The sequence below is a fragment of the Corythoichthys intestinalis genome, chromosome 13 (assembly GCF_030265065.1).
Source record: "Corythoichthys intestinalis isolate RoL2023-P3 chromosome 13, ASM3026506v1, whole genome shotgun sequence".
Taxonomy (NCBI): domain Eukaryota; kingdom Metazoa; phylum Chordata; class Actinopteri; order Syngnathiformes; family Syngnathidae; genus Corythoichthys; species Corythoichthys intestinalis.
In genome coordinates, this window is record NC_080407.1 from 12,821,397 (window position 1) to 12,842,165 (window position 20,769).

Below are 20,769 nucleotides of genomic sequence, written 5' to 3' on the forward strand. Positions count from 1 at the left end.
AGGAGTGCATCCTGGTGCGTGAATCAACCGGTGTGTTTTCTCCCCTCCTGCTGCGCTGAGGCCAATTTGCATTAGACAGATAAAGGGAATGAGTTAGAGATGGAATCGCAGGGCGAACACTGCCGCTCACTGCACACGAGGGGTCCGACGCTAAGAGTAAAAAAGGCCATTGTGTCACCCCGGCTGTGTTATCACGAGCGGCTATGAAACCCAAATCTCCCGGCACGCTCGCACCCGCGTCACCTCATCCCGGGCTTTGTTATGTCAAGAGCAGCCAGACAGAACCGACGCAAACAATGGAGCCGTATCTTTATAATTTAACACTTGGTCGCTGGCAGATGTGCCCACTTGAGGGCACACATTTAGAAGCCCTGAAAAGTCAACTCTCGGTTCCAGAGCTCGATATCATTCGCGCAATCGCGTAACATTTTTGCTGTATCAAAAACATCTGTCCGACGACAATAGGCATAAACACAGGGACGGCGGTGCGTGGCGCTTATAATGCCCTCTTGTTTTTTGGTTTTGCAAATGGCAGCCATTAGAACCAGCACTCTGACTCCCTCCTTTTTCACAGCAGGGAGAGATGGAATATAATCAGGCTTTTAAAAAGACGGCAGCCCAAGATCACACTTCAAGAGCACTTGATGCCTTAATGTGCGAGGGCAGAGACGTGGCGTAATGGCAGCGTAATGCAGAAAAGTGAGGAACATTGAGACAATTCCACTTTATGTCTCGCTGCCGACACAATATCAGTGACCTGAGACTCAACCCGCCGAGGGAAAATGCGATCTTTTGCAAAATGTTCTTCATTCCCAGCAAGTAATTAAACACATTGCACCTACAGCAGACCACCAATTGGACGTGATAACAGCGACACTGCGATATCTCGGCGCAGGGTCGTGAGCTTGCAAATAATAAGACATAATGGAGTTAAATATACGCTATGAAATGTACCAACGGCCCTCCAGCTGTGCATGTAATGTACTGTATGTGTAGTTCTAGTCTCCAATTAGATATCTCAGTTATGCCCATTACAGCTGAGGGATTCAACTACAATCACAGCAAAATTATTATTTATATCAGTGCCGATGGATGGGAATAATCATGGACGACCCGCTGATATCGACACTGCAATTTATTACCAGCCCTGCTTCGAACAACGCTGATATTAAATACAAACGCACGACACTTTTAAGGGCAACTACATATGGCGGAAAACACAGACAAGACTGAAAAAGCAGTTTTTGCTCTTGCACTCCTCTGAAATTGCTGTATTTTAAGCCACTTTATTAGGTACACCTGTCCAACTGCTCGTTAACACTTGATTTCTAATCAGCCAATCACTTGGCGGCAACTCAGTGCATTTAGGCATGTAGACATGGTTTAAGACAATCTCCTGCAGTTCAAACCGAGCATCAGTATAGGGAAGAAAGGTGATTTGAGTGACTTTGAATGCGAAAGGGTTGTTGGTGTCAGAAGGGCTGGTCTGAGTATTTTAGAAACTGCTCATCTACTGGGATTTTCACGCACAACCATCTCTAGGGTTTACAGAGAATGGTCGGAAAAAGAAAAAAATATCCAGTGAGCGGCAGTTCTGTGGGCGGAAATGCCTTGTTGATGCCAGAGGTCAGAGGAGAATGGCCAGACTGGTTGGAGCTGATAGAAAGGCAACAGTGACTCAAATAACCACCCGTTACAACCAAGGTAGGCAGAAGAGCATCTCTGAACGCACAGTACGTCGAACTTTGAGGCAGATGGGCTACAGCAGCAGAAGACCACGCTGGGTGCCACTCCTTTCATCCAAGAACAGGAAACTGAGGCTACAATTTGCACAAGCTCATCGAAATTGGACAATAGAAGATTGGAAAAACGTTGCCTGGTCTGATGAGTCTCGATTTCTGCTGCGACATTCGGATGGTAGGGTCAGAATTTGGCGTCAACTACATGAAAGCATGGACCCATCCTGTCTTGTATCAACGGTTCAGGGTGGTGGTGTAATGGTGTGGGGAATATTTTCCTAGCATAATCGTTGGAACGCCACAGCCTACCTGAGTATTGTTGCTGACCATGTCCATCCTTTTATGACCACAATATACCCAACTTCTGATGGCTACTTTCAGCAGGATAATGCGCCATGTCATAAAGCTGTTGTTAATAATGTAAATGCCATCTTGAGGATTTATTGTCATAATAAACAAATACAGTACTTATGTACTGTTTGTTAAATGTATATATTCGTCCGAGTTTTATTCATTTTTTTCTTAATGCATTGCCAAAATGTATATGATCGGGAAAAATTATTGGGAATGATTGGAAATGAATCGGGAGCAAAAAAAAAAAGCAATCAGATCGGGAAATATCGGGATTGGCAGATACTCAACTAAAACGATCAGGATCGGATCGGGAGCAGCAAAAAAACATGATCGGAACAACCCTAATATTTATCATTCAAAATGTCTGTCGTTTTTAGCTTAGAATCAGTAATTGATGTCTTATATTTCGTTAAAAAAAAAAAAAAAAAAAAACTACTTAAAAAATTATTCACTCACAGATTTTAAACTTATAAACAAATTATGTCACAATGAAAAAAATGGCGTCTGTAAAAAAGTCACGGATATCTATCTCATAACTATCGCTTAATTGCATTTTATTTTTTTGTCACTGTCGCATTTTCTCCGATATATTAGATGATAAATAATCGATCCAAACAAAGAAAAATGGGAAAAAAAACATTTAAAATGGTAAATATATGAAAAAATCTCGACCACTTATTGATGTCTGCGATTTCTGCATGGCGACCCTTGTTATATTACCAAGTTCCACCCATAAAATCCCCCAAAAATCCAGTTGTGGCCATTCACAGCTGTGTATTGACACTCAGTGATACATGCTACATGGAGTTTTTGGATTGAAACGAGGTACGTACGCGATAATATCTCGTTAAAGTCATGGCGTCTGTAATTCTGCTCTCGCGTGCTCTCACCTCCAGATAGTGTTTTGCTGTTTAAAAAAACATTTAAAAAAAAAAAAATTGCCCTCCTGTTCAAAATTTTTCTTCCCCCAGAAAATTGAGATTTTAAGCTTTCCAATGATGTATCACACATGCATATCGGACAATTTTGAAAATTGGCCAAATTGGGGGTCTCAAAGCGGAACTTCAATTCACCTGAGTGTTTTCCGCCATATACTGTTTAGCCCTAACAAGTGATTAGGGTGTAGCCCACATCTGTCCTGCCTTGTCCACCAAATGAATCAGGGGGGATTCACGACGTCGCCACCCCCCTCGGTCACGCTTGACGTGCCGCTCACTCCGCCAAGCGCTGGTTTCGTATCATAAACTGGCTTAACGGAGCGGACCCCGGCGGCCGAACGTGTGTTATTGTTTTCGCTTGACATCCTGAAAAGGTCAAATGAGGAAGGCGTCTATCCTGCCGTCGGGACTGTCACGGCGTGACAAACGATTGGGATGGGATCAATCATTATTAGTTATCTTTGCACTCATAGGATGCTCAGGCACTGGGAAGGTTTTTCATTTTGCTTGTTGCAAATACAGTGGTATGAAAAAGTATCTGAACCTTTTGGAATTTATCACATTTCTGCATAAAATCACCATCCAACGTGATCGGATCTTTGTCAAAATCACACAGATGAAAAAACTGTCTGCTTTAACCAAAACTACCCAAACATTTCTAGGTTTTAATATTTTAATTCAGATAGTATGTAAACAATGACAGAAGGGGGAAAAATTACTAAGTGAGCCATCACATTTAATATTTTGTGCCCAACCCCCCTTTGGCAGCAATAACTTCAACCAGACACTTCCTGCAGCTGCAGATCAGTCTGGCATATCGATCAGGACTAATCTTGGCCCATTCTTACTACAAAACGGCTGTAGTTCAGTCAGATTCCTGGGATGTCTGTTAAGAATCGCTGTCTTTAGGTCATGCCACAGCATCTCAAAGGGGTTCAAGTCTGGACTTTGACTTGGCCACTCCAGAACTTGTATTTTGTTCTTCTGAAACCATTCTGAAGTTGATTTATTTATGTATTTTTGATCATTGTCTTGTTGTAGAATCCATCCAGACGGCCTCGGATTCTCACGCAAAACATCCTGATCAACTTTGGAATTCATTCTTCCATGAATGATTGCAGGTGGTCCAGGCCCTGAGGCAGCAAAACAGCCATAAATCATGATGTTCCCTCCACCATGCTTCACGATGGGGATGAGGTGTTGATGTTGGTGAGCTGTTCTAGTTTTCCTCCAATCATGATGTTGTTTCAACTTTGCTTTCATCAGTCCACAAAATATTTTGCCAAAACTTGCCTTTTTGCGAACATTCAACAAGCAACAATGTTTTTCTTTTTAAGAGATCTGTGGCTTCCACCGTGGAGTCCTCCCACGAATACCATTCTTGGCCATAGTTTTATATATAGTTGATGTGTGCACAGATAGATTGGACTCTGCCAGTGATTTCTGTAAGTCTTTAGCAGACACTCTAGGGTTCTTTTTTACCTCTCTGAGTATTCTGCGCTGAACTCTTGACATCATCTTTGGTGGACGGCCACTCCTTGGGAGAGAAGCAACAGTGCCTAACTCAGTGTTTTTCAACCTTTTTTGACTCAAGGCACGTTTTTACATTGGAAAAAATCTCGCGGCACACCACTAACCAAAAATGTTCCAAAATTATTTTCTGTACAGTATATTTAATTATAAAATCATTTCTCAGTATGTATACCTACTCAGTGTGAAACTTGACCCTGTTTAAATGAACACAAAGTCGATATCCTTATTCTTCAACAGCTCTCAGTCTGTTTTTATTTTATTTTATTTTTTATAGCAGTTAGGCTTGACAGGAGGACTTGAGCAATGTCTTTAACCACATCAGGGCCGAGCATCTCGCAGACAATGGCTTTGCAGGCAGGTAGTAATAATGTCTCTGTCACGGTGTGGGACTTTTTAGACTTAGCAACAAGGTAACTACCCTGAAGTGACGGGTGTTTCGTTTGGAGATGACGTTTAGGAGAGCTGCTCGTTTCGCGTTCAAGAACTGTTCGAATTTCTAGCCGTCAGCCATTTTGCTGTCGTTGACAATGTGTTAGAATAAAACACAGGAGGAGGATTGACGGTCGTCACATATGGATAAAATAGAAAGGACACTTTCGAGTATTTTGACACATGACGAGTCTAACCAATTAATGTGCAGCAGATGTGCTGGGGTCCACATTGTCGCGGACAGCAAGGTCTTTGATGGCTAGAAATCCGAGCAGTTTTTGAACGCAACACGACCAAGAACTTTCTACACCTTCCTACTGCAACTCCGCCCGACGACGTTAAAAAAAATATTGTAATAGCCCCGAAAGGGGAAACAGAAAGGAGAGGAGTCGGTGATGACTTTCCCATTTTATTGTGGCAACAATTGAAAATAATAAACAAAATAACAGCGGCATCAGCAACATGCGACCGCTAACTTCGCTCTCACGCCGTTCTCCCTCCTTCCTAGCTTGCTTCCCATTACGTCACCACTCTGCAGTCTGATGGCCCCTTCAAGGGCCCGAACGGTTATGGACATTACAAAATTTTTAATATATAAATGCGACATTGGATAATTTCTCGCGGCACACTAGAGATCGTCAGGTGTGCCGCGGCACACCAGTTGAAAAACACTGGCCTAACTCTCTCCATTTATAGATAACTTCTCTGACTGTCAATTGAATAACATTTAGACATTTAGAGATGGTTTTGTATACTTTCCCAGCTTTATACAAATCAACAATCCTCGATCGCAGGTCAGGACAGCTCTTTTGATCGAGCCGTGATGCACATTAGATAATGCTTCTCATCAAGACATTTCTTACTAGGTGTGTGTTTTATAGTGGACAGGGCAGCTTTAAACCACTCATCAGTGATTGTGGACACACCTGACGTTAAGTGTTTGGTAAAAATTGGTTTCAATTGCTCTTGAAGTCTTCTTAGGCAGAGGGTTCACTTACTTATTTTCCCCCCTTCTGTCATTGCTTGCACACTATCCTCATTAAAAAAAAAAAAAAAAAAAAAAAAAAAAAAAAAAAAAGAAACATCAATATTTGGGGTGGTTTTAGTTCAGGCAGACAGTTTTTACATCTGTGTGATTTTGTCAAAGATCAGATCATATTTGATGGTGATTTTATGCAGAAATGTGAGGAATTCCAAAAGGTTTAGATACCTTTTCATACCACCGTACTTCTACAAATTGTGTGAGGTTGCTGAGGCTGGAAAAGTTAGTACCGCAACTTCAGTACCATTCCGAGACATGTGTACCTCTTCTGACTCTTATCTCCGAGTTGTTTGAATTTCAGTTTTATTTCCAAGATTGAATCGAAAAATATTCCTCATCGATACAACTTCAATGCCCATCCTTCGAAAGTTTTGAGGAGCTATCGCAACTCGACAGTTACAGACTGTATCTGCATTTTAATCAGGTCATAAACAGCAGACCTCAGACTTTCCCCGCTCATAAAATATCTGGACAATGACCTTCATCCCAACTATTTCAACTGTGTCAGACGTTCCGCGGGCGTCGCCTCATAAAGCTCCCGCGTCTGCTTCTGCTCTCGTAGCGCGTGTGAAAGCACTTTCAGCCAACGTGTATCTGCAGACGGGAGATGAGTTGAGCTAGCACACAATGAGAGGCCATTAAAGGGAGGACAAAAGGTAAAAACGTCCCGCACTTCTGCCTTGCTAGCTTGACACGTGTCACCGCCTGTGTTCTGCTTCCTTGTTAGACCGAACTGGGACGCCACATCTAAACACCTTCACCAGTCGAGCAGAAATTAAAGAATACTGATACTAAACAGCTTTGATGCTGACTCAAATTAGTTGTCGGGCTTCTCTAGGGAGGGGGAAGCGGTTGACTTTGAACGATCTCACCCAAGCATAGTACACATTCTCAATAATTCACACTTACAGATCTGCATTTTCTACACGGAATATCAATAATTGAATACAACCAGTGCGGCGGTGAGCAACAGCTTCTACAGCGAATGCAAGGCAGTTCGACAGTTACCAAATATATCTGAGATGAGGTGCAGTCATATTTTACTTGTAGCTCGTGGAGTTGATGATGTTCAAATACAAACTCTGCAATCGTTTTTTGTTTTGTTGTTTAACCAGGGCATTAATAACATGGTTTCACAAGGACAGAGTTACATGCGAGGCTCTTTCAGGGAGCCACAGAGGGTCTGTGTCGAGATGACCGCCTTTACAGGCCAGGCATCAGTGAATTCGAAGAGGACGTTCCAAGGGTGTGCTAAGAACAGCAGGGGTGGAGCTCGATCGATCCACTCTGTTCTCGGCCTCCTGTGGGCTTCTTCTTGGTTCTGTCTTTAGATGCTCTCCCAGCGTCTGGGTCCTGGGCCGGGACGCAGCGTGGAGCCTCCTCTTATTGATGGTTCAGGGCTACTTTTAATTCTGTTGGCCACGTCAGTATTGCGAGTTCTTGTTTACGTGCACCTTAATGTTGATGATACTGAAGGAAGTAACTTTCTGTGAATGTGTTGCTTCAGTGTGATGTGATTATTCCCAGATGTTTCTCCCTAAACACTTGGGAAGGTCTACATTTTAACTAGGCTAATAGACTAATTACCCAGAAGCCACTCCCACTGCCGAACTGGACAGCCACAATCACTTACTGTTTATTTTTCCAATATGGACTAATTGAAGTGCCTAAATGTGTAACACAATATGGGACTCAAGGGAATGAAACACAAAGGGAAGAGAAGGAAATTAAGAAATGGTAATCATTTTAATGTGATACAGTGTCTCCATCTTGGAGCCCCAATTATGGATGTTAAATTCCAAGAGAGGCGAGAAGTAAGGAATCTAATTTTGCTGGTTAACAGATTTGCAGAACTGATAATTGGATTCCATGACAAAACAGAATCCTAAATGGACCTATTCCACAGAATCCTAGTCTTTCCTTCTGTGTTCTCTTACTCTTTCTGCCTTGAGCTCTTCATTTTGATCCTTAACCTAATTCCATTTTTAATCTCACCTCTACTTTATATTAAAAATGCTGAAGAAATACTCAAAAAGCCAAAATGTACACAATTTTACACAGAGTGCAAAAAAATGGCTGGACAAAATTGTTGGCACCATTGTAGAACTGTGGGTAAATCATTTCATTTCAAGTAGGTGATGCTTTTTTAAACGCAGCTATGGTAATTAACAGGGGCTAGCAATATAGAAATCATACCTTGCACCAATTAGAATGTATAAAAGTTGACTCGTCCTTTGTGTTGTGTGCGTACAGTGGGGCAAATAAGTATTTAGTCAACCACCAATTGTGCAAGTTCTCCTACTTGAAAAGATTAGAGAGGCCTGTAATTGTCAACATGGGTAAACCTCAACCATGAGAGACAGAATGTGGAAAAAAACCCCAGAAAATCACATTGTTTGATTTTTAAAGAATTTATTTCCAAATTAGAGTGGAAAATAAGTGTTTGGTCACCTACAAACGGACAAGATTTCTGGCTGTCAAAGAGGTCTAACTTCTTCTAACGAGGTCTAATGAGGCTCCACTCATTACCTGTATTAATGGCACCTGTTTTAACTCATTATCGGTATAAAAGACACCTGTCCACAATCTCTGTCAGTCACACTCCAAACTCCACTATGGCCAAGACCAAAGAGCTGTCGAAGGACATCAGAGACAAAATTGTAGACCTGCACCAGGCTGAATCTGCAATAGCTAAAACGCTTGGTGTAAAGAAATCAACAGCAATTATTAGAAAATGGAAGACATACAAGACCACTGATAATCTCCCTCGATTTGGGGCTCCATGCAAGATCTCACCCCGTGGCGTCAAAATGATAACAAGAACAATGAGCAAAAATCCCAGAACCACACGGGGGATCTAGTGAATGACCTACAGAAGCTGGGACCACAGTAACAAAGGTTACTATCAGTAACTGCCAGGGACTCAAATCCTGCACTGCCAGACATGTCCCCCAGCTGAAGAAAGTACACGTCCAGGCCCATCTGCGGTTCACTACAGAGCATTTGGAAAATCCAGAAGAGGACTGGGAGAATGTGTCAGATGAAACCAAAATAGAACTTTTTGTTAGAACACAGGTTCTCGTGTTTGGATGAGAAAGAATACTGAATCGGATCCGAAGAACACCATACCCACTGAGAAGCATGGGGGTGGAAACGTCATGCTTTGGGGCTGTTTTTCTGCAAAGGGACCAGGACGACCGATCTGTGTAAAGGAAAGAATGAATGGGGCCATGTATCGAGAGATTTTGAGTGAAAATCTCCTTCTATCAGCAAGGGCATTGAAGATGAGATGTGGCTGGGTCTTTCTTGCCTGGCACAGCCAGACTATTCTCCCTGTATTGTTCAAACACTGTGAGAAAAAGTCTGGGACCCAGTCCATTAACGGCCTCTCGAGCTAGGTACAAAGCAATTGTCCAATCAGATTCGTTTATTTGCGTGACGTGTTCTTAACGAGTAACGTCACTCTTGCGCGCCGAAAGTCGTGTCTACAACAACACAGATGGTGAACGGGAGATCTGAGAATATGTTCCAATCCGCGGTAAAACCAGTTTTAAATGACCAAAAACACATCGAAAATAGTCATTGACAACAGTCAACGTGGCCCACGCTAGCCATGTTGAATAAACTTCTCCATTCTCCACTCAAGCTAATCACTTGTCACTTTAACAACGTCACGTCTGCCCGTCGCTGATTGGTCCATTCCGCTGTGTTTGCGGTGGCTTTGTCCGCCCTCGGAATTTGATCCGCCGGACGGTCGCCAGACACAATCGCTGGAACAGCGGTGAGTCTGGTATACCAGGCAAGGGTCTTTCAGCATGACAATGATCCCAAACACACAGCCAGGCCAACAAAGGAGTGGTTTCGTAAGAAGCATTTCAAGGTCCTGGAGTGGCCTAGCCAGTCTCCAGATCTCAACCCCATGGAAAATCTGTGGAGGGAGTTGAAAGTCCGTGTTGCCCAACGACAGCCCCAAAACATCACTGCTCTAGAGGACTTCTGCATGGAGGAATGGGCCAAAATACCAGCAACAGTGTGTGAAAAGCTTGTGAAGAGTTACAGAAAACATTTGGCCCCCGTTATTGCCAACAAAGGGTACATTGCAAAGTATTGAGATGAACTTTTGTTATTGACCAAATACTTATTTTCCCACCATGATTTGCAAATAAATTCTTTAAAAATCAAACAATGTGATTTTCTCTTTTTTTCCCCACATTCTGTCTCTCATGGTTGACCCATGTTGACAATTACAGGCTTCTCTAATATTTTCAAGGGGTAGAACTTTCACAATTAGTTGACTAAATACTTATTTGCCCCACTGCATGTGTCTCACACCAAGCATGGAGAAGAGCAGAGAAGTGTGCGAGGACTTAGGAAACAAAATACTTGGATACTCAAGGATACAAGACCTTCTCCAGGGATCTTGAAGTTCCTTTGTCGACTGTGCGCATAATAATCAAGATGTTCATACCCCATGGAACTGTGGCTAATCTCCCTGGATGGGGAAAATTGTTAGATTGTTAGATCCTCAGTCAACTTCCAAACAAGTTCAAGTTGTTTTGCAGACTTTGGGTGTAAAAGTGTCAGCTCGAACCATGCGTCATCATCTGAATGACAAGAAGCGCTATGGCAGGACACCAAGGAGAGACCCACTTCTGACTAAGGGACTTTGGAAGGTTTTTGGAAAAGCACAAAGAAGGCCTACAAAGTCAACAGTCAAACATGGTGGAGGTTCAGTGATGTTTTTGGGTTGTTTTGCTGCCTCTGCACTGGGTGCCTTGACGGTGTGCAAGGAGTCATGAAATCTGGAGACCATCAAAATGTTTTGGGCCTCCAATGTAGAGTTTAGTGTCAGAAAACTAGGTCTGGGTCAGAGGTCGTGGGTGTTGCAACAGGACAATGACCCAAAACATACCTCAAATAGTACCAAGAAATGGTTGGAGACAAAGCGCTGGGGAATTTTGAGGTGGCCATGGATGAGTCTGGATCTAAATTGCATTGAACACCTATGAAGAGATCTCAAAATTGCTGTTGCAAATCGGAGAGACCTGGAACAGTTTGCAAAAGAAGAGTGGTCCAAAATTCCATCTGAGATGTAAGTGCACTCAACCAGTTGATGGTTATAGGAAGCGATTGCTTTCTGTTATTAATATTGAGTTTTGTCCAGCCTATTTTTTGTTCTGTGTAAAATTGTGCCAATGTTGGCTTCTTCCTCAGCTTGTTTCTGTTTTTCTAATGCACATCAAAGAAATAGATGCCATCATTTCTGTGAGAAATGTTGTATTTCTGGAAAAATTCCAGGAGTGCCAATAATTTTGCCCATGACTGTAGGTGTCTTTTTATCAAACTGAGAGCCACATGGAGGTCGAAACGCTGAGTCACATATTGTTCACAAACCTCGCGTGTCCATAAATGTAGCTATTTTTGCCTTGATGGAGGTATACAAAGCCTCTCGGTGCCGGCATCCATTAGGCAGAGTGCTGCTATTTCACCTTCCAACAGTGCGAACAACAAACACCTTCCTCTATCCCTAATATTCGCACCTTTTTTTCATTCCGGCGCACATCACATCGAAACACCCATTGACCAACAAGGGTTATTTTTAACCTGCGACCTTTGACAATGAGCATCTTACTTGGGTCTCGGACATGACGTAGAGGTAGTGGTGATCAGCTGAGAAGGCCATGTCGCGGAGGATAGGTCCGCTTTCCACTGCCTGTACCGTCTCATACTGCAGGGATCGGGAAGAGCCGTCCACTCGAATCTGCAAGGAAACATAGAAAGACTTAAGGAACATATAATCCGGCAAAGAGACCGCATTTTACGCGTGATTCCGGTGGAGTCGCAGAATTACAGCCACCTTCGACAACAGAGGATTGCCCGAGGATAATCCCTGGAGGGACTAACGCAAATACTTTCTTCAGTGGATTTGGGGATTGGATCAACACAAAGACTTGTTGAGCCCATCATTGTAAACTCAGCAACTTTTGGACACCTGGCAGACTTCATGCCATGACAGGTGTGAAACGGAGCCTTGTTAAAGTTTTGATGACTCTGGCTCGTTTCTTCTCAGCGGGTTTTGCCGGTAAACGGCGGCAAATATAATTAGATATGAAGCAGATGGTAGGAAAGGCAAGTGAGTCCCTCCATGATTAATTACAATACACAACGGTGACAACACAGCTTCCTCACTGCGGTTTTTAAGGTTTTGAATGCCAATCAGTTGAACGTATTGGAATATAAGACAATTTAAGGAGAATCGGTGGATGCTGGGGTGATCAAACCGGAAGGGCATGTGCCCAACCAGAAAGACGAATAAGTAGCAAGTGTAGGAATTTTATAGCAGTCATACTTTTTTATAGCGATGAAGCAAGTTGCAAGATATGTTTACATGTCTCCCCTTCATTTCTTCCAAGATTGTGAGCTGCCATCCATGTTTCATTGTCATAATTAATTCATCCTAATGCTAACATTTCATCAGCCTACAATCATTAAGGCAACCACGGTGGTGGTAGCCAACATTATCTGATTCCGTTTCGACGGCAATGAGGGGATTAGCCGCTCTATGCTAAATGGATTACAATGCTAATCTCTGCTATCACATTAGCACGACACAATAGACTTCCGCTGCCGGGCTGACTTCATTTTGTCTCGGAGTGGTTAGGGAAGGTGAACGATCTGTTTGGCCCCCGATTGAGGCCTACTAATGAGCATAAACATGTATGGAAAACACGGAGAAGCAGATGCACATGCAGACTTGTCTGGCTGGAAGATAATTATGCCGCCTACCCAGAGCAGCGTGCTCATCCGTTACTCTGTGACCAGACTCGATGGAAGACACTCTGACCATCTACAGTCCCTGACAAAAGTCCTGTCGCTTATCCATTTTGTAGAAACAATTGCTTAACTTGACTTTTAATTATTCAATTGGTTTCAGAAAGGGCTCGTATGGAAGCTAACACCCTCCCAAATGATGTTGACTGTACAAAAATATATTTGTTTAACTGAAAAAAGACATAAAGGTCAAATTTTGGCAAGAAAAATCCTACCCCAGACATGCTCAATGATGTTCATGTCTGGTGACTGGGCTGGCCAGTCCAGGAGGATGAATGAATGAATGAAATATTTATTGTCATCATCATCGGTATCATTGACAATCATTGACAATTACAAAATGTGATATGATTTGCCCGAAGGAACCGAAGAAGAAGACAAAGGCAGACGGGAGGAAGCATATGCTTATCAGTTTCCCGTCCCCCATACAACTAAAGACGCACACTCAGATATCTTGCATCTTGACAAGGATCCTGCAATCCGAGACCCAGGTGTTGGCTATTTTCCCAACTGGTCGAGATCGTCAGCCAAAATTTCTCTCCTCGACCGCCTGCTTGAGTTTCTTGTTTTTCAGCGCGCATTAACTGGAGCTCTCTGACGATTTCTTGATTCTGGTTTTGAATCCAGTCAAGGAGACCTCCAATTTCTGTATGGAGGATTTTATTTCATCCAAGTCTCCAGGTTTCAAATTCTTTGGAGCCATACTGGGAGTCGAGCTTGCTGGCCCTGAGTTGGCAATAAGCGCTTATTGGTTGAGATAAGTTGCTCTTGGGAGCTCAGAGTGCGTCTGTTCACAGCTTGAGCTGAATCAAGAATTCAGCCCAAGCTAATATCCTTCCTCTTAGAAGAAGGATCTTGATCTTCTTTGAGGTGGAGATTGAAGAATGCGATGGAGAACCATCCTGCTGCAGAATTTGTCCCTTTTTATGGTTAGGAATGTAAGAGGCAGCTAAGATTTGTTGATATTTCAGCCTATTTATGTTGCCTTCCACCCTGCAGATCTCTCGCACACCACCATACTGGATGTAAACCCAGACCATGATTTTGCTACCACCAAACTACACTGTTTTCTGAGTGAATCTCGGATCCATGTGGGCTCCAGTAGGTCTCCTGCAATATTTGCGGTGACTCTGGTGTAATTCAATGGAAGATTAATCTGAAAAATCCAACTTTTGCTACTTTTCCAGCATCCATCCTTTTGACAGGCTGTGGGCCTTGGTAAATGCCACACGGTTTTTTAATTGTCTTTTGTTCAATCCTGGTTTCTGGGCACTGATTTGACCGTGGAGGCGATTTATAGACAGAATTTGACAGACTGTTCTGGTTGACACAGGGACTTCAGTTGACTAAGTCTCGTGGAGCTCTGGAAAAAAGGGCTGGCTTTGGATTTTCCAGCCAACAACCGGTCCTCCCGAGCAGTTGTCTTGCGGGGTCTGCCTGACCTGGGCTTGTCAAAAACGTCTCCAGTCTGTTCATATCTTTTTTTAATCCTCTGTACCTGACGCTGAGACACATTGAAGGTGTCTGCCACATCTGCAGTGGATCTGGTCTTCAGGCTCTTGGTAATTAACACTTTGGTCTCAGGAGGAATCTTTGGCATCTTGTCAGAGGTCAGCTTGCAGTTGATTTGGCAGTCTAGTGCACTGGGGTTCTTTTTATACACACCTGAGAGTTAATTGATCCAAGGAAATATTTGATTACAAATATATTAGAGGGACACTTCAGGTCCATGTGTGTGCAAGCGACAAGACTTTTGTCAGGTACTGTACTCCACTGGATCCCCTTCATGGTGGTGGGAAACACTACACATGCATGATTCACACTAAAACAAGAATACATTTCTTTCTGGCCCTTCTAAGACTAAAAGTGCAGCTTGTGAAAAAAACAAATGACACCGCTTGAGCAGATGGCCTTTATTTGGAAAAAATATCGCAGTCAAAGAGTGTGTTTCATCTCGCTCTCTGCGGGTCCACCGGCAGGCAGAAGGCGAGATGCAGTCAGGGAAGCCATTCCGGTGCGAAAGCCACAGGATTACCCTCTCGCTGCGTCTACATTTTGGCAGCGAACGCAACAAAAGGCACATTGGAAACTTCCTCGGACTCTGCGAGGAATCAATTTGCCACGGGCTCCGACCGCAACGCTGAGCCGACAACCAAACAATAACCGTGGAGAGGGATGGTGTGCTTGCTAGGCAATGGAATATGGATTCTGCAGGCCGATAGTCACACAGTTAAGCAGTGTGCTAAGCCTGGCACAATGGCGACTAACACCTCCATATTTGGAACACCCTGGATAAAGTGCTGAGTGAAGTGTCACTGTGCTCTGACCTGAGGCCGTGCAACTGTAGTGAGGTACATGGGCAGGAGGGGAATATCATCCAAGGTCATGGCTGAAAAAAGGTAGCAGTGTGAGCCATCGCCTGGATTGGAAGTGAACACAATGTTGTGTTGCGGAAAAGTGTGGAATAGATGATAACCCAGTTGGGTCTTGTGCGTATCTCCACACCGGAGTAGCATACAGTGGTATGAAAAAGTATCTAACCTTTTGGAATTTCTCACATTTCTGCTTAAAATCAGCATCAAATGTGATCTAATATTTGTCAAAATCACACAGATAAAAAAAGTCTGCTTTAAATAAAACCACCCAAATATTTATAGTTTTTCATATTTTAATGAGGATAGTATGCAAAACAATGACAGAAGGGGGAAAATAAGTAAGTGAAACATCAAATTTACTATTTTTTGCCCCCCTATCCCAATTTTGCAACAATAACTTAACAACCAGACACTTCCTGTAGCTGCAGATCAGTCTGGCACATTGATCAGGACTAATCTTGACCCATTCTTCTCTACAAAAGTTCTGTAGTTCGGTCAGATTCCTGGGATGTCTGGCATGAATCGCTGTCTTTAGGTCATGCAACAGCATCTCAATTGGGTTCAAGTTTGGACTTTGACTCGGCCACTCCAGAACGTGTATTTTTTTCTTCTGAAACCATTCTGAAGTCGATTTACTTCTGTGTTTTGGATCATTGTCTTGTAGCAGCATCCTTTCTCTTATTAGCTTCAACTGTCTGGCAGAAGGCCTCAGGTTTTCCTGCAAAACTCTTGAATTCATTGGTCCATTAATGATTGCAAGTTGTCCAGGCCATGAGGCACCAAAACAGCCCCAAATCATGATGCTCCCTCCACCATGCTTCACGCTGGGGATGAGGTGTTGATGTTGGTGAGCTGTCCCATTTTCCCTCCACACATAACGTTGTGTATAACAATAAACAATCAACTATGCCAAAACTTCTGTGGAGTGTCCAAGTGCATTTTTGCGAACGTTAAATGAGCAACGTTTTTTAGACCGCAGTGACTTCCTCCGTGGAGTCCTCCCATGAACACCATTCTTGGCCATATTTTTACATATAGTTGACGGGTGCAAAGAGATACTGGACTGTGCCAGTGATTTCTCTACATCTTTCGCAGACACTCAAGGGTTCTTTTTTTTTTACCGCTCTGAGTATTCTGCGCTGAACTCTTGGCATCATCTTTGGTGGAGGGCAACTCCTTGGGAGACAAGCAACAGTACCAAACTCTCTCCACTTGTAGACAACTTCTCTGACTGTCGATTGATGAACATCCAGACTTTTAGAGTTGGTTTTGTATCCTTTCCCAGCTTTATACAAATCAACAATACTTGATCACAGGTCTTCAGACAGCTGTTTTGACCGAGCCATGAAGCACATCAGACAATGCTTCTCATCAAGACACTTCTTACCAGGTGTGCGTTTTATAGTGGGCAGGGCAGCTTTAAACCACTAATCACTTACTTATTTTTCCCCACTTCTGTCATTGTTTGCATGCTATCCTCATTAAATTATGAAAACCTAAAAATGTTTGGGTTCTTTTAGTTAAAGCAGACACTGTTTTTACATCTGTGTGATTTTGACAAAGATCAGATCACATTTGATGGTGATTTTTTGCAGGAATGTGAAGTTCAAAAAGGTTCAGATACTTTTTCATACCACTGTATATGCATTCTTTGAAGACAATATCCTGGTCATGACAGTCAGTTTTAACAGCGGTCTCGCCAAAACGCCTGATGACAGTTCTGAGCCTCTTTGTCAGGCAAACACAGCACGTCAGTCAGGTAGACGACAGGGAGGAACACCGACTGTGAAGGAGACGGTAAGGAAAAATAACACATCCACGCCACGTAACGACGACGTGTCTCTTCACACGCTCCATTCATTCAGACAGCGATAGAATAGTGGCGGTCTGATTGCCAGAATTTGTCCGGCTCGATAAAAATACGCAGGGAAAAAAAAAACTGGATCCATTTCACGCCGTCAATCATTAATGGAACAAAAACTCTGTTATACTGCCTACGAGTATCTTCAGGCAAGATGGACTCGTGGCTTATTCGACGTTAATCTGAGGGTATTAACGCCAAAGTGTCACTCTGAAGCTTGAGAGGGAGAAAAACTGTATTTAGTGCAAAAGCTGGAAGGCCTCTGGAGAAAGTGCTCAAGGTGATGCCATTAATAAGCAGTTAAATTGCATTTGGACCTAGTTTTGATTTTGGTCCACTTTAAATAAATACGTCCATTTAAAATAAAGGTTATGTCATTGTCACCGAGGAACAAAAGTACTGCCAGAGTGGAAGCAAAGAATAATATATGACCTTTACTGTTGTTATTGATGACAGGCGGAACTGTGTGTGGGTAGAACTCATGTTTGGTTTCCATCAACTTTCATCTGGGATCTGACACCACTTCAGCAAGAGCTGTGAGGGAACCCCCGGCTCGATGACTGACCGTAGTGGCATTCAAAGTGCGCTACTAGTTAGCCCCCAGGTCCACGCGGCTTGCTAATCTAACCTCATTCCCCTGCTGAGAAATGCTAAGACAGACCCAGAGTGTTACCGCGAGGACTGATGGTGTTGGACGTGAAAGGGGACAAGTGTCTGGAGGCGTCCCAACTCATTCCTCCCTCAGCCTCGCCCTCCCTTGGCTCCGAAGAGGTGAGTGGCAGGTCCGCCTGTTATCGCTGCCTCGGAGCGTCGGGAGAAGGCGGGGGAACAGGGAGGAGGGATGGTTCTTCACAAATCTTCTTCTTGTTCGTATATCTCCTTCTAGCAAAGGTGTCAGTTTGAATGGACCACCAGCAGGCATAAGCGGATTTTAAGTAGGGGCCAGGAGGGCCAGCCCCCCGCGGTGGCCGAAAAGTGTCAATGCATGTAATTGACTTTCCTATAGACCCTATTCACGTGACGTCACAGCCACGCCCCCGCGCCATGTTGTCCGCATACTCGTCATGTTAATGCATTAGCGCTTCGTAAATTCCTCCTATTATGGCGTGTTTTTCTGCTCGTTAACATTAATAATCGAAATGGTGAAGTCGTGTGTGGCGGTCGGTTGCAAAAACAGAGAAGATGGACGGAGAGACTTGAAGTTTTACCGTATTCCGAGAGACCCGGAGAGGAGAGCGAGATTGACTGCTGCAATTCGACGAGAAAACTGGGCTCCAAACGACTACCACAGATTATGTAGTAGTCATTTTATATCTGGTAAGATGCATTTAATATATATTTAGAGGGTTTTGGGCTGTCAACCACAATTAAGATCATTGCTAGGCTAATCGCCGACAACATACACTCAGACGTTGTGAATGAACTACCTGAAAATATATAATTATAAGGGGATAATAAGACAGTTGTCATACAACTAATTTACAATTTCACTATTGAGGTCAAAAGCCAAAAAATAAATTCAACTAGGGACAATCTGGAGTAGTGCTATCGCACTTCATATTTATTACATATTATATATGTATGTAGTGAGAGTGCTATCGCTAAACCATATAAACTTTAAAAGCCCTAGCTCCATTGACAAATGACATGAAATACATTAGACTTGACAGTGGATGTTAGCAAGAACAAAAGATTTTGAATTGAAAATTTCGTAACTCACCTTCCCGAGCACAAGATAGATTCCTGCCGAATTTTCGTGGACGAGGACCTGTTTCCCCCAACCAGCAACGAAGTATTTATAAGCCTCCAAGCTCTTAAAGTTTTTCAAACTTTCGTGAGAATAGGTTGATTTTGTGTGGACAAGATAGCTGTAAATATCAGGGTAGCTAGCAGATGTCAGGCAAAGACGGCGAAGACAGCGGGTCGAAAAACATCGATTTAGGCATCAAATATGGATCTGGCGAATAGATAAACTGAAGCTTTTCCACATAACGCCTTTTATGCAACGCATCCAATGAGTTTACAGCGTCAGATAACACAGGGGCTTCCATGAATTGCTCTATAACTTGCACGACTAATTGAAAACAATGAGAACAAGTCTAAAAAATACAGACAATATGGTGGCCGGATACAGCGACACGTCATTTTGTGACGTAGGTGAGTAGGGTCTATAGTCCCCATTCACGTGACGTCACAACACCGCCCCCCTGGCTTGTGCCGCCATATTGTCCGTCAGCTCATCGTGTTTACATATTACCACTACGTACATTCCTCCTATTACTGCCTGTTTTCTGCTTGTCTAAGGAATCACCGCCTAGTAAACGAACCCAAAAACCTTCCTGACAATCGTTAACATTGATTCATCAAAATGGTGAAGGCATGTGTGGCGGTTGGTTGCAGGAACAGAGAAGATAAACGGTCATTTTAGTAGATACTGTTAGAGATGTCCCGATCGATCGGCATCCTGATCGATCGGGTCCGATCACGTCATTTTCAAAGTATCGGAATCGGCAAAAAAATATCGGACATGCCTTTTTTTTAATATATATATATTTTTTTTATTAAATCGTTTTCTAATTGTATATAACGTTACAGACATAATATGTTACACTTATCCAGTCTTTAGTAAAGGCTTGAGGTAGGGTTATCAAATTTATCCCAATAACGGCGGTAGTTAATTTAAAAAAAAATGTATCACGTTAAAATATTTAACGCAATTAATGCATGCGCTGCACGACCCACTCACGCATTGTCGCGCTCCATCTGCAATGGCGCCGTTTTGCCTATATAGAGAGCTAAAAGGCAGCGTAAGTTGAATAGAGTGAATTTTGGCAGCCTTTGGAACCATATTTTAATTAGCTAAAGCCGTACAATCCCTCTCCCTTCGATAAGAAATATCATGGGAAGAAATGTGGGGAAGCAAGGGAGCAATTGATCTTTTTCTTAACACCTTAAGTTATATCCCATCGCAGAGAAGATATATGAATTGGTAGCACTACGCACAGTCATGGTTTCACTTGTCATGGTTCCACTTCCCATCATGCATTGGGCATGGCCTTCAGTATCATTTACTGAAAGCTCAACAAATGGCAATATTTAGTCACAATATACAAAGTCACAAGTCTTTCTATCCGTGAATCCCTCTCACAGAAAGAATGTTAATAATGTAAATGCCATCTTGAGGATTTATTGTCATAATAAACAAATACAGTACCTATGTACTGTATGTTGAATGTACATATTCGTCCGAGCTTTATTTAAAATGTATATGATCGGGAAAAATTATCGGGAATGATTGGAATTGAATCGGGAGCAAAAAAAAGCAATCGGATCGGGAAATATAGGGATCGGCAGATACTCAAACTAAAACGACCGGGATCGGATCGGGAGCAAAAAAACATGATCGGAACAACCCTAGTCACCATATTGTCGGTCATCTCATCGTGTTTATATATTACCGGTACATACATTCCTCCTATTATTACCTGTTTTTCTGCTTGTCTAAGGAATCACCGCCTAGTAAACAAACCCAAAAACCTTCCTGACAATCGTTAACATTGATTAATCTAAATGGTGAAGTCAAGTGTGGCGGATGGTTGCAGTAACTGAGAAGATAAACGGTCATTTTAGTAGTTACTGTGTACCCATTGTTAAAAGGGTTTGTTTA

At 42.9% G+C, this 20,769-nt stretch overlaps 1 protein-coding gene across 2 annotated transcripts in view; it reads right to left on the reverse strand.

Annotated features, from left to right (window-relative positions):
- Positions 1–20,769, reverse strand: part of plxna4 (plexin A4) — a 339,249-nt gene that overhangs the window by 100,601 nt on the left and 217,879 nt on the right. For both annotated transcript variants that reach the window (XM_057855551.1, XM_057855552.1), the window contains one exon: positions 11,668–11,796. In XM_057855551.1, the coding sequence (XP_057711534.1) occupies positions 11,668–11,796 (129 nt within the window). The remainder of the gene's footprint in view (positions 1–11,667; positions 11,797–20,769) is intronic.